The sequence below is a fragment of the Lates calcarifer genome, unplaced genomic scaffold (assembly GCF_001640805.2).
Source record: "Lates calcarifer isolate ASB-BC8 unplaced genomic scaffold, TLL_Latcal_v3 scaffold_20_43, whole genome shotgun sequence".
Lineage (NCBI taxonomy): Eukaryota > Metazoa > Chordata > Actinopteri > Centropomidae > Lates > Lates calcarifer.
Window position 1 is genome coordinate 524,490 of NW_026118149.1, and position 14,247 is coordinate 538,736.

The following is a 14,247-nucleotide window of genomic DNA, read 5'->3' on the forward strand; positions in this document are numbered from 1 at the left end:
TCCAGTCCCTGCTAACCAGCACACCGATACACAGTCCACTATCAGCTGTTATTCTGAGGGTGAGTACTGTCCAACTCTCTGTCTCTGTGGACTACACAAGGAGGTAATGCTGATTAATCAGGTGGAATGTCGACTGATGACCTCTGTGTTTGTTACTTCCTGGTCTGTCAGTCTTGGTTTATGACTCTTGAACATTGAACCTATTTGTCCTGATTCCCGTCTCTGAGCTCTCAGTCAGTGTTGGTGGTTTACGTCTCAGACTGACTGACTGCAGAGGAAGAGGAGGACAGAGCAGAGTCTCCAGGATCCACTTCTTTGAACAGGGACTGGTCCACAGATGATCCTCAGTACTGGACTCTGAGCTACAAGGTAAGACAGCTACTACAAACCTCTCAGTGTTTCCCAGCAGTTTGTGTCTGTTCTGATGGCTGACAGTAGGATAGAAGCTGCTGTAACCTCTGTGATCAGTCAGCCCTAACTTCAGTATCTAACCCCCAAATGTTATTTCAGCCAAAGCTTTGTATGTGTAGTCAATTTATTCATATAGTACTGAATCACAACAGAAGTTATCTCAGGGGTTTTTTATACAGAACAGGTTTTATACAAAGAGCAAACTTTTAATATTGTCCACAGCTGTTCCCACCATGAGCAGCAGCTGGTCACAGTGAAGAGAAAAAACTTCTTTTAAGAGGCAGAAACATCGAGCAGAACCAGAACCAGCCTGACCAGTTGGGCTGAGACAGAGATGATAACAATAACAATGATATCAGTATCAGTAACGGTATTTTGAGTCAAAGTGAATGTTTGTACCAAATTAGAAGAAATTCCCTCAAGCTGTTTCTGTCATGTTCATGAGAATGAGAGGAATCTCTCAGAGATCCAGTCTCAGTTCTGGTCTACATTCTACAGATGTCAGAGGAGGTTCTGGATGAGTTGGACCTGACGAAGTATAAGACAGAGGAGGAACGATGGAGAATGATCCCAGCTGTGAGGAGCTGTAGAAAGGCTCGGTGAGTCCAGACATGATCACTAACATCATCAATCAGTAGATCAGTGGTTCAGTCTAATTCAGATCCACACTCTATTAAATGATTCTCATTATTCTTAGTTTACATCACAAACATGACAGTTCATTGTGTTTTTTATTCTTGAGGTGATTTTCAGTTGGTTGTGTTTGTTGCTGTTCAGTCTATAAATTGTAATTAATTGTCAGATTATTCATTGACCTTCTATCTATGTTGTTCTGACTCTTTCTGGGTTCATGTAAACCTGATCAAACAAATTAGAACAGGACTCAACTCTACCACCAACACCCCACCCCACCCACCCCCCTTCCTTCTCCTTCTTTTTCTTTGTAGAAACCAAGAATAAATAAGACACTTACTGTGTATTCAGACTGAGCCAGTGAGGTAGAGTTGCTGTGGGTGGGACAGTAGTTTATTTCAGTTAATGTTCTCCAGAGGGAGTGAACTGGTTGGCAGGCCCAGGTGGTGTGAAGGGAACTGTGCTACCCAGAATGCATTGTGAACAGGAGTCTGTGTTGGCCAATCCCATTTTAATGGTTTGACGTTTGGTTCTGTGGGTAGGTTTGTATTGGGTGGGTGGAGGCAGTAATTCTAGGATTGTTTCTGTTGATGATCAGGAGCAGCTTCAGCCAACAACAGAGGTCTGAATCTATCAGAGCAGAGCAGGAGAATTCAGTTTTCTTATTCACACCAAAGGTCAACATCCTGTTCTTCTGATGACATGATGTGAAATCATCAGAATCATCAGAAATGTTCTGGAGTCAGTTTGAAAACAGTGGACAATCAAAATGTTTTTCTAAACCAGATGGCTTCATTCTGACTCTGGGATCAAATCACATGATGGAAACATAAAGGTGACGTCATTTTCCCTCCCTTCATCTGCAAAACAAAGATTCCCATTAAAAGTCTGCAGGTCTGAGAGAGAGTGATGAGAATTCAGGTTCAATAAGTTCAGCTATTTCAACCAACTTTCGATAGTTTGTATAGTTTTTGAATAGTGAACAGTTTATATTTCATGCTCATTTCTGACAGTTTCAGAGTTTATAATGAGTGTGTATTGGAGAGGTCCACAGCGGGTGATCAGCTCTAGAATTTCAGCCGCTTTGCTTTTCCAGAAAATTTTGTGCTTCTCCTGGTCACATCTTTCACTTCTCACACACAATTTATACCTCAAATTGTAGATATTTTTGTGCTCTGTCCCACAGCATGAGTATTTAAGCCATAGGATTTACAGGTTTTCAGATCAATAGTTCAATATATTATGGCCTGTTTTCATTCCCTGCTTGAGTGTCTGAGGTGTTTTTAAACTGCGACACTGCTGCCATTTTTCACTTTATCTACACAAATGACATGTCTGTGTTCAGTAAAGTCTCCTGGCGTAGATCCTAACAAAAAAAACATTATTTTTTAATCCATTTACTGGAGAGATCTTTTATAAGCTCATTTTCCATCACCACTGAAGCACCGGTGTCAGTGGCACACCTAGTAATGCATTTGCCGTTCAGAAGGTTGGTGGTTTGATCCCAGGCTTCTCCGGTACAACGTACAACATTTATTTCTGCATTTAGCTTGTTTTTTTTCTGCTACTCTGCCATACTTTATATACACACACACTCAGACACATCCACCTGAGACCTACACCTGCACTGTTACATAGATTTTACTTTTAAACTGTTTGTACCTCCCCTCTCTCTCTCTCTCTCTCCCTCTCTCTCTCTCTCTCTCACACACACACACACACACATACAGGTTTTCAAAGTAAAACCTCTAAGACAGTTATAGGAGCTTAACGGAGCCAGAGACTGAAATACACAGAGAAAGAGAAAGACACTTAAACACAACGTGTAGTATTTATACACACAAATGACATCCATATATTAACAAATGGACCATTCTGGTGGATTCCTCTTACACTAAGATCAGTGATTGGTGATTTGTCTTTAAGCAGTGTTTAAGACTTCTCTCCATTTTAACTGTTTGAGTCAAACCCTCAGCAGCTGATTTTACCTTTCAACTGTTTCTACCTCTTTTACATTTTGACTTCCAACTTTTGATTCTGCATTTAGCTGTTTTTCCTTTCTGCTTCCACCCCTGTTTGGGTTGTAACTACTCCTGCATACTTTCTGCTACAGAAAACATTCATCTATCACAAGGTTTAAACTATTAACCTTTTTACATTTATGCTTATTCAACTTTCTCCAACTCTTCATGCTTTTTAAAATGTTCAACTTTGTCTGTAATTTTGCCATTCAAATGAATGCTTCAGGTATTGGTTTTAACTTTCAGCTTTTATGTTTTTTTCTGCATTTCAGCAATAATTTTAGCTATTTTAAGCATTGTTTCAGTGATCCATTCAGCTCTCAGCATTCACATGCATGTTCCACAGGAAATGCATTTTCTAGTTATTATTACAGTTTAAATCTGATCTTATTTTAACACATTTTATATTTTCTCTAATCACAGATTTAATAACTGTGGACTCTCAGCGACTCACTGTGAAGTTGTGGCCTCAGCTCTGAAGTCCAATCCCTCCCATCTGAGAGAACTGGACCTGAGCGAAAACACAGACCTAAAGGATTCAGGAGTGAAGATACTGTCCACTGGACTGGAGAATCCAAACTGTAGACTGGAGACTCTGAGGTCAGTTCACTGGAGCTGTTGGAGTTTCTTTTATATATATTCAGTTCAAATCTTTAAAATTTCACTTGTTCATTCTAAACTTTCTTCAGCTCTGAACAGATGATGAAACATTGAATGGTTTCAAGCAGGAACTTTGTCTCCTAAACTCACATCTTTTATTCAGGTTGAAGAACTGCAGTTTGTCAAAGATCAGCTGTTCTTCTCTGGTCTCAGCTCTGAAGTCCAACCCCTCCCATCTGAGAGATCTGGAGCTGAGCTGGAACAAGCTGCAGGATTCAGCAGTGAAGGAGCTGTGTGGTTTTCTGCTGAGTCCAGACTGTAGACTGGAGACTCTGAGGTCAGTTCACTGTCTGATCTGCAGGACAGAGACCAGGACCAAGACCTTTGTTACTGGATTAGGACTGGATATTTAAAGTTTGATCCATTTCACTCATCAATCAAAGTATTGTAGGAAGTTTTTAGTCCAACGTGTCTGATGTGATATTGATCCTGTAGTTAGAGACTGACTGAGGTCAGCAGCAGGTTCTGAATCAGTGTTGACATGAACAGGTGTCTGAATGTTGAGCTGACATTTGGATGATGTCTGTAGAAGGCTGACATTATGATGATCCACAATAACAGAAGGACAAAGTCACTCTACTCATTTTAGACTGAACATCATTGATCAGGACAGATCTGATTGATTATCAATGATTTGATTGACATGTTTTATTCTTTATTCAGGTTGAAGAACTGCTGGTTGTCAAAGATCAGCTGTTCTTCTCTGGCCTCAGCTCTGAAGTCCAACCCCTCCCATCTGAGAGATCTGGACCTGAGTGGAAACAACCTTCATGATTCAGGAGTGAAGGAGCTGTGTGGTTTTCTGCAGAGTCCAGACTGTAGACTGGAGACTCTGAGGTCAGTTCACTGTCTGTTACTGTTGGAGATCTTATATCTGTTCCTCGTCCTTGTTCCTGGCCAGAAAGTCTTATTTCTCAGTTTCTTATCAAAGTAAAGGAAAAGACCTGTTTTTCTCTTCAGACGTTGCTGGTGTGATGTGTTGTGGTAGATTCAGAGCTGAGCAGCTGAGACAGAATCTTCTAGAACTTCCCATAGCGATATATAAACAGGGCTCAGCACTTCAGTTTAGTTGGAGCTGTCTGAGTGAACACACAGACCTGGATTTATCAGAGATGGCATCAAGAAGCTGCAGTCACTCTCTGGACACATTCTGCTCTGTATGAGGTCGATTCATCAAGACGAGTGAAACAGCTCTCAGTGACAGAATCTGCTGAGATACTGGACTTTGAACGCTGCTACCAAGCAGAGTAGAACCACAACATGATGGGAGACTGTATCTGGAGGCTGATACATGACAGAGATTTAATCACAAATCTGGAAAAAGTCATCACTTCTAAACATTTTCTTCATTGTTGTATAACTTTAGTATAAATCCATGTAAATCTTGATTCAGATGTTGTTTCATTCAGACCTTATATAAATGAAAATGAGCAAAATTTCATTATCCAGGTCACAGAAGCAAAGTTTGAAGAGATTAGCATCTATTTTCCCTACTTTTATGACATTTGGATGATGTCTGTAGAAAGCTGACATTATGATGATCCACAATAACAGAAGGACAAAGTCACTCTCCTCATTTTAGACTAAACATCATTGATTAGGACAGATCTGATTGATTATCATCGATTTGATCTCCATTTTTTATTCTTTATTCAGGTTGAGTCTCTGCAGTTTGTCAAAGATTAGCTGTTCTTCTCTGGTCTCAGCTCTGAAGTCCAACCCCTCCCATCTGAGAGATCTGGACCTGAGTAACAATGACCTGTATAATCCAGGAGTGAAGGAGCTGTGTGGTTTTCTGCAGAGTCCAGACTGTAGACTGGAGACTCTGAGGTCAGTTCACTGTCTGTTACTGTTGGAGATCTTCTGTCTTTAATCCACAACTGAAGCTCATTTATCTTCACACAGAACTTGAATCCTTTCATTTAGAATGAATGACATTTTAAATAGTGGTTGTTCCATATTGTCAGTTGTTCTGATCTCACACTGAGAATTATTCCTTCAGGTTCCGTTCATTTCAGTCAATTGTCATCAATAATGTCTGTTCACTTCAATCAAACTCTCACAACTATTATTATTATTATTATTATTATTATTATTATTATTATTATTTTATCTTTATCTGTTTTTAAGATGGCTGCCTCGGTGTGTGTTGCGTTGTGTTTTGTTATTGTGTTTGTTAATTCAGTGTGTGTGGAAATACTGGTTGCTCTTTCACTAGAGAAGAGCTCATGAACATCAGAGCCACTACCCCTGTGGATTTATTACCCACTTTCATCGCTACATCTGTGGAATTACTGGACATTCTGGTCAAAGGTGCCCTCACAGCGAACACACAGTGAACCGCCAGAGGAGAGGGAAACGCTCCGGTACGCTTGTGCGGCTCCGCCAACGTGGACATCGACACCGTTACCTGGAATACTTCTCTCCAACGTGCGCTCAGCAGCAAAGTAGATGAACTCCAGCTGCTGGTGGGGAAAACTGAGACTTTTCCGTTTGTGCTTTTGTGCTTCACTGAAACTTAGCTGTGTGGATTGATACCGGACTCTGCGCTGCAGCTAGCAGGCTTTCAACTCTTCAGAGCGGATCGCGACACAGAACTTTCAGGCAAGACGAATTCATTCTTCATTCATACTGGTCGGTGTTTACATCCCACCGCAGGCCAACGTGCAGGAGGCACAGCGCGTGCTTGCCGATCAGATTCTTTGTGTGGAGCGGACAAACCCGGACTCCTTTGCTATTGTCCTTGGTGACTTTAACAATGGCAACCTCACCCACAGACTCCCCAAATACAGACAGTTTATTAAATGCCCGACCAGAGACTCTGACCACATCATGGTCCACCTGATTCCTGCATACAGGCAGAAATTAAAGCTTTCTATACCTGTTGTGAGGACAGTGGACTAGTGGGGCTGTGGAGGATCTCCAGGCATGCTTGGACTGCACAGACTGGGATATATTCAGGACTGCCACCAACAGTCTGGATGAGTTTACAGAGGCTGTGACCTCATACATCAGCTTCTGTGAGGACTGCTGTAAACCAACACACACTGTGGTGATGAAGTCATTTCAGCGCCTTGTGCTGGACCCCCTGCAGTTCCCCTACAGAGCCAACAGGTCTGTAGACGATGCCGTCAACATGGCCCTCCACTTCATCTTACAGCACCTGGACCCAAGAAACCTACACCAGGATCCTGTTTGTGGACTTCAGCTCCGTCTTTAACACCATGATTTACATAACAATGGAAATTTATGGAGTGTTTCCTGATAATATTGCCCAAGGGAAGCATATACAGAGTGAAGAGGATTGGTCCAAGCACTGACCCTTGTGGAACTCCATGTCTAACTTTTGTGTGTATGGAGGAGTAGTTGTTAACATGTACAAACTGAAGCCTATCAGATAGATAGGACTTAAACCAGTTTAGTGCAGTTCCTTTAATGCCAATAAAGTGCTCCAGTCTCTGTAAAAGGATGTGATGGTCAGTCGTATCAAAAGCAGCACTGAGATCTAACAAGACAAGTCCGTTGCGATTAGGAGGTCATTAACTTTTTTTAAAGTTATTTTTTGGGGCTTTTCACCTTTATTTTGACAGGACAGTAGAGAGGAGACAGGAAACAGGGAGAGAGAGTGGGGGAATGACACACAGCAAAGGTCCAGCCAGACCAGGAGTCGATCTGGGGACCAGCTGGCCCATGTGGTACGTGCCCCAACCATTCAGCTACGGGGCACCCCTGAGATCACTAACTTTTACAAGTGCTGCCTCTGTGCTGTCTGTAATTGGCTAATACATCTGGATCTAGAGTGGGCTTTTTTAGAAGAGGTTTAATTACATCTACTTTTTATGACTGCAGCACAAAGCCTGTTACCAAGGACAGATTTAACATATCTAATACAGGACTGCAAATTAAGGGCAGAGCTTCCTTAAGCAGCCTAGTTGGGATGGGGTCTAAGAGACAGGTTGAAGGTTTAGATGCCAAAATAGTTGAAGTGAGCTAGTGGAGGTTGATGGGAGAAAAACAGTCTAGGTTAGGTTTTGCAGCTGACTCTATGGATCCTGTGTTATGGCATAAATCTGTACTGATTGAAGGCAGGATGTGATTAATTTTATCTCTAATGGTAGAGATTTTATCATTAAAGAAGTTCATAAAATCATTGCTACTGAGGGTTATCGGGATGCGTGGATCTATAGAGCTGTGACTCTCTGTCAGCCTGGCTACAGTGCTGAAGAGAAACCTGGGGTTGTTGTTATTATCCTCTATTAATGATGAGTAATAGGCACTTCTTGCATTACAGAGGGCCTTTTTATATCTTTTGACACTATCCTGCCAGGCTAAGTGGGATTCTTCCAGTTTGGTGGAACGCCACACTCTTTCAAGCCTACGTGCTGTTTGTTTCAGTGTACGGGTTTGGGAGTTGAACCATGGAGCTTGCCTCTTTCTCTTTATTGTTTTCATTTTTAGGGGGGCGATGGAATCTAAAGTGGTACGTAATGAATCTGCAACACTGTCTACAAGATGATCAAGCTGGGAGGGAGTAGCTTCTGTTAAACTGAGATAAGGCATTGGATTTAGGATAGAGGGAATAATTTTCTTGAATTTAGCTACTGCACTATCAGAAAGATTTCTAGTTAGGTTACGTTTTTGCCTGTTGATAAATAATCCAGCAATATGAATTCAAAAGTGATTAAAAAGTGGTCTGATAGAACGGGATTCTGTGGCAAGACTGTTACATGTTCAATAACAATACCATAGGCCAAAACAGGGTCAAGGGTGTGACTAAAATAGTGAGTGGGTTTATTTACACACTGAGAGAAGCCAATACAGTCTAATAAGGAAGAGGAAAATGCAGAGCTAAGGCTGTCATTGTTGACATCCGCATGAATATTGAAGATACCACACTATAAAAGACTTTGTCTGTTCTAAGCACTAAACTCAATAAGAACTGTGAAAATTTGGATAAGAAATCAGAGTATGGGCCAGAAGGGCAGTACACTACAGCAAATAAAACTGGCTTTAGTGTTTTCCACCTTGGGTCTGACAGGCTAAGAATGAGGCTTTAAAATGAGTTAAAATTGACCTTAGATTTACGGTTAATTAGTAAACTGGAATCGAAAATGTCTGCAACTCCACCTCCACGGCACAATGATCCACAATAACAGAAGGACAAAGTCATTCTCCTCATTTTAGAGAAAAGCTCATTGATTAGGACAGATCTGATTGATTAGCAATGATTTGATCTCCATCTTTTATTCTTTATTCAGGTTGAGGTCCTGTTGGTTGTCAGAGATCAGCTGTTCTTCTCTGGCCTCAGCTCTGAAGTCCAACCCCTCCCATCTGAGAGATCTGGACCTGAGCTGGAATGACTTGAAGGATTCAGGAGTGAAGGATCTGTGTGGTTTTCTGCAGAGTCCAGACTGTAGACTGGAGACTCTGAGGTCAGTTCACTGTCTGTTACTGTTGGAGATCTTATATCTTTAATCCACAACTGAAGCTCATTTATCTTCACACAGAACTTGAATCCTTTCATTTAGAATGAATGACATGTTAAATAGTGGTTGTTCCATATTGTCAGTTGTTCTGATCTCACACTGAGAATTATTCCTTCAGGTTCAGTTCATTTCAGTCAGTTGTCATCAATAATGTCTGTTCACTTCAATCAAACATTCACAACTATTATTATTATTATTATTATTATTACACTGTGTTACAGCTGTTCCTTGTCCTTGTTCCTGGCCAGAAAGTCTTATGTCTCTGTTTCTTATCAAAGTAAAGGAAAAGACCTGTTTTTCTCTTCAGACGTTGCTGGTGTGATGTGTTGTGGTAGATTCAGAGCTGAGCAGCTGAGACAAAATCTTCTAGAACTTCCCATAGTGATAAACAGGGGCTCAGCACTGAGATACTGGACTTTTGAACGCTGCTACCAAGCAGAATAGAACCACAACATGATGGGAGTTGAATGTCATGCCCATGAGGGCGTGGTGAGTTTCGATGTTTCGCCATAAAAGAGGACGCTGTTGTAACTCAAATAGAAATTGTCCAATCTGCCTCAAACTTCACATGTTTGACAAGAGGCCTGGCCTGAACGCATCACCATGCAAATATTCAGCCATACTCATAGCGCCACCTATTGGCAACAGCATCACATGACATGTTTCATACTGTTCTCTAAGTGGGTTGATTAGATTCACCAAATGTAGTCAGACAAGGATTAACACTTATGTTTTATTGTGAAGATTGTGAGTCTTCATTAAACACCCTTGCCATGGAAGCGTGGCGAATTTCCAACCTTCGCCATGAAACAGGAAGTTGTTGTAACTCACATATATATTATCCAATCTGCCCCAAATTTGATATGTTTGATAAGAGTCTTGGCCTGAACACATCTACACTCCAACATTCAGCCATACTCATAGTGCCACCTCCTGGCAACAGAAAATGACATGTCATCAATGTATTCCTCAAGCAGGTTGATAAAGATCCATTTCACACGAGGTCAGAAATCGCCTGTTAGTTACAACATAAGTTACAACGAGCTAAGAGCATATTTGTCAAGTCTGAGGACAAGACGAAAGAGGATTAAGCGCCTCTAAGGGTCTGTCTGTGCACAGGGATGCCTTCATGAACAATACAAATATGCAACTGATGGACACAGTAAGTGATGTTTAACTAATTTCTTCTGTGTCCAACAGTCATGCAGTTTCAGAACTGTGTCATAAGATTTGTAGGTTGACAAAGATCCATTTCACATTAGGTCAGAGGCATTTATTCCAAATAAAACCAGCCAAGGGTGTACTTGTCAAGTCTGAGGGCAGAAGGACAGAGGAATAAGCTGCTCGAAGGCTCTATCTGTGCAGGTGGCTGACTTGCATGTATGGTACAAATATCCAGCTGAGGGGCACAGTATGTGATTTTTAACTAATTTGCTCAGTGTCCAAGGGCCATGCAATTGCAAAACCATGTTGTATGACCTGCTATGACCCTGTGGCAAGTCCCCCAATAGGGGCAGGGTCAGAGGGCCTGCTTAACGCTGCTTGTTATTATCATTATTAGGGCCCGAGCACTAACATGTGCATCATGTAATCATAGGAATTATTATTTTTCATGTGATGCTAAAATTGCATTTTTGAGAGCCTAAACATGTTCAAAAACTCACGAAACTTTGCACACTTTACAGACCTGGTAAAAAATTGACATCTGACAGAGGTCTGGTTCATTAGCACTGAAAAATGGCTCCCTTGGTCATGCTCAAAACCCCCTTGCCATTGGGCTTAGTTTGTCCAAGGTGAACAAAATTCAGAGGCATGATGTAACATGCTGAGATGCACCAAAAAGTCTCTAGACATCATGGCCTCAAACCTACAGGAAGTCATCCATTTTGATTTTATCGCACAAATTTTGATTATTTTTTGCCATTTGGGGACATTGTATTTGATCAAACTCCTCCAACAGATTTCATCATATCTACCTCAAACATGGTCAGGATACTCTCAAGGCCTTTGTGATTAAAATTTATAAAAAAGATTCTGTTGATGTCGAAGGGTGTGGCCATGGCGGCACCTCAAACTTCCATGCCTCACCATGAAACAGGAAGTTGCATTTAACTTGCTGTAACTCAGCCATACTTTGTTCAATCAGCTCCAAATTTCATAGTGATGATGAGAGTCCTGACATGAATACACCCACATGTCAATATTCACAAAAGGTTATAGCGCCACCTACTGGACACAAGAAATGACATGTTTTAGACTTTAACGTTCCGTTACTAGCAGGTTGACGTGATTCACTTCAGATTTGGTCAGAAAAGCCTTAAGGCCTTCATGTTGTCTTATTGTTAAAATTTTTATGTTCTGTTCAAGGGTGTGTCTGTGGCGCCGTGGCAAATTTCAGTGTTTTGCCATTAACCAGGAAGTTGATGTAACTCATGCGTACTTTGTCTGATCTGCCCTAAATTTCACAGGTTTGACAACAGTCCTGACCTGAACACATCTACGTTCCAATATACAGATATAATCATAGCGCCATCTATTGGAAACAGGAAATGATGTGTTTTATCCAAGTAGCTTGATCTGAGTCACCTCAAATGTGGTCAGACAAGCATTAAGATCATAATGGTGCTGAATTGTGAAAACTATGAGTCTTTGTGGGACGCCCTTGCTGTGTTGCCGTGGTGAATTTCGATGCTTTGCCATTAAACAGGACGTTGTTGTAACTCCCGCATGCACTGTCCAATCTGCCCCAAACCTGACATTTTTGCTAAGTGTCATGGCCTGAACACATCTACATGCCAATATTCAGGTATAGTCATAGCACCACCTGATGGGGGCAGTAAGGGACTTGTCTGTCTGTGACATTTCTGCTGAGCATTTTCCAAAATATTCCATTAAATCATCTGTAATTTGGGATTAAAACAGTTTAGAAACCAGAATAGATAGATATTACTGGATCAGGACTGGATATTTAAAGTTTGATCCATTTCACTCATCAATCAAAGTATTGTAGGAAGTTTTTAGTCCAACGTGTCTGATGTGATATTGATCCTGTAGTTAGAGACTGACTGAGGTCATCAGCAGGTTCTGAATCAGTGTTGACATGAACAGGTGTCTGAATGTTGAGCTGACATTTGGATGATGACTGTAGAAAGCTGACATTATGATGATCCACAATAACAGAAGGACAAAGTCACTCTACTCATTTTAGACTAAACATCATTGATTAGGACAGATCTGATTGATTATCAATAATTTGATTGACATGTTTTATTCTTTATTCAGGTTGAAGAACTGCTGGTTGTCAGAGATCAGCTGTTCCTCTCTGGTCTCAGCTCTGAAGTCCAACCCCTCCCATCTGAGACATCTGGACCCGAGCTACAACAAGCTGCATGATTCAGGAGTGAAGGAGCTGTGTGGTTTTCTGCAGAGTCCAGACTGTAGACTGGAGACTCTGAGGTCAGTTCACTGTCTGTTACTGTTGGAGATCATATATCTTTAATCCACAACTGAACCTCATTTATCTTCACACAGAACTTGAATCCATTCATTTAGAATGAATGACATTTTAAATAGTGGTTGTTTCATATTGTCAGTTGTTCTGATCTCACACTGAGAATTATTCCTTCAGATTCAGTTCATTTCAGTCAGTTGTCATCAATAATGTCTGTTCACTTAAATTAAACCCTCACAACTACTATCTTTTTTATTATTATTATTATTATCATTATTATTATTATTATTATTATTATGAACTTGTCTGTATGTGACATTTCTGCTGAGCATTTTCCAAAGTATTCCATTAAATCATCTGTAATTTGGGATTAAAACAGTTTGTGTTGAGTTTCATCTGTGTTTAGTTTTGGATTTCCTGAGCTGATCTGCAGGACAGAGACCAGGACCAAGACCTTTGTTACTGGATCAGGACTGGATATTTAAAGTTTGATCCATTTCACTCATCAATCAAAGTATTGTAGGAAGTTTTTAGTCCAACGTGTCTGATGTGATATTGATCCTGTAGTTAGAGACTGACTGAGGTCAGCAGCAGGTTCTGAATCAGTGTTGACATGAACAGGTGTCTGAATGTTGAGCTGACATTTGGATGATGTCTGTAGAAGGCTGACACTATGATGATCCACAATAACAGAAGGACAAAGTCACTCTACTCATTTTAGACTAAACATCATTGATCAGGACAGATCTGATTGATTATCAATGATTTGATCTCCATCTTTTATTCTTTATTCAGGTTGAAGAACTGCTGGTTGTCAGAGATCAGCTGTTCCTCACTGGTCTCAGCTCTGAAGTCCAACCCCTCCCATTTGAGAGAACTGGACCTGAGCTACAACATCGACCTGCAGGACTCAGCCGTGAAGGAGCTGTGTGATCTTGTGGAGAGTCCAGACTGTGGACTGGAGACTCTGAGGTCAGTAGTTGGACTCAGTCCATGCTGCTTTCATCAGTATTGTAGTTAGTGTTTTAGTCTGTGGTGGAATAGTCAAATAAATCTCCTCACCTCTTCTCCTTGATCTTGATGAAAACATCATGAGGTGAAGGAGAGGTGATGAGGAGAGAATCTAACTGAACTGACACTCAGCTTTTTTAAACCATCTTTATTTATAACACATGGAAGATACAGAATTGAACTCAGTGCTGTAGGCTCCAGTTCAATAAGGTTTCCTGTCCAACACAAAATCACAGCTGCTGAAGACACAGGAACATTTAACCATCATTTACTGACAGGAAACAACAACAAAACAAACAGGACTGAAATGAGAATAACATGAAGGAAAATACAAGGAAAGAAAGATGAGCTGTTAAAATACTGATTCAATATAATTAAGGAGCTGAGCAACAGGTCCAGAGGAAATTATATTCAGACAGAAGTATATTTCCTGTCACTGGTGCCTTTAAACTCTGCTGCTGCTGCAAGGAATCATGGGACGTCATTCTCTCCTTTCCTTTGGTAAAGGAAGGTCCAGTGTCTCCTCTGCTAAAGGAGATAAGATAGGAAGCACTGAAGCTCCTGAACATTTAGA

General features: G+C 40.9%; 1 protein-coding gene across 6 annotated transcripts in view; it reads left to right on the top strand.

Annotated features, from left to right (window-relative positions):
* The first annotated feature begins 160 nt into the window (after nucleotides 1–160).
* LOC108894854 (uncharacterized) overlaps nucleotides 161–14,247 on the top strand; it is a 37,413-nt gene continuing 23,326 nt past the window's right edge. For 5 of the 6 annotated variants that reach the window (XM_051069463.1, XM_051069461.1, XM_051069462.1 and 2 more), the window contains exons 1-9: nucleotides 734–781; nucleotides 910–1,010; nucleotides 3,489–3,665; nucleotides 3,829–4,002; nucleotides 4,389–4,562; nucleotides 5,382–5,555; nucleotides 8,984–9,157; nucleotides 12,494–12,667; nucleotides 13,458–13,634. In XM_051069463.1, coding sequence (XP_050925420.1) covers nucleotides 746–781; nucleotides 910–1,010; nucleotides 3,489–3,665; nucleotides 3,829–4,002; nucleotides 4,389–4,562; nucleotides 5,382–5,555; nucleotides 8,984–9,157; nucleotides 12,494–12,667; nucleotides 13,458–13,634 — 1,361 coding nt within the window. In that variant the 5' untranslated portion in view covers nucleotides 734–745. Of the gene's footprint in view, nucleotides 370–733; nucleotides 782–909; nucleotides 1,011–3,488; nucleotides 3,666–3,828; nucleotides 4,003–4,388; nucleotides 4,563–5,381; nucleotides 5,556–8,983; nucleotides 9,158–12,493; nucleotides 12,668–13,457; nucleotides 13,635–14,247 lie in introns of those variants that run through there. The other variant, XM_051069458.1, reaches the window with a different exon arrangement.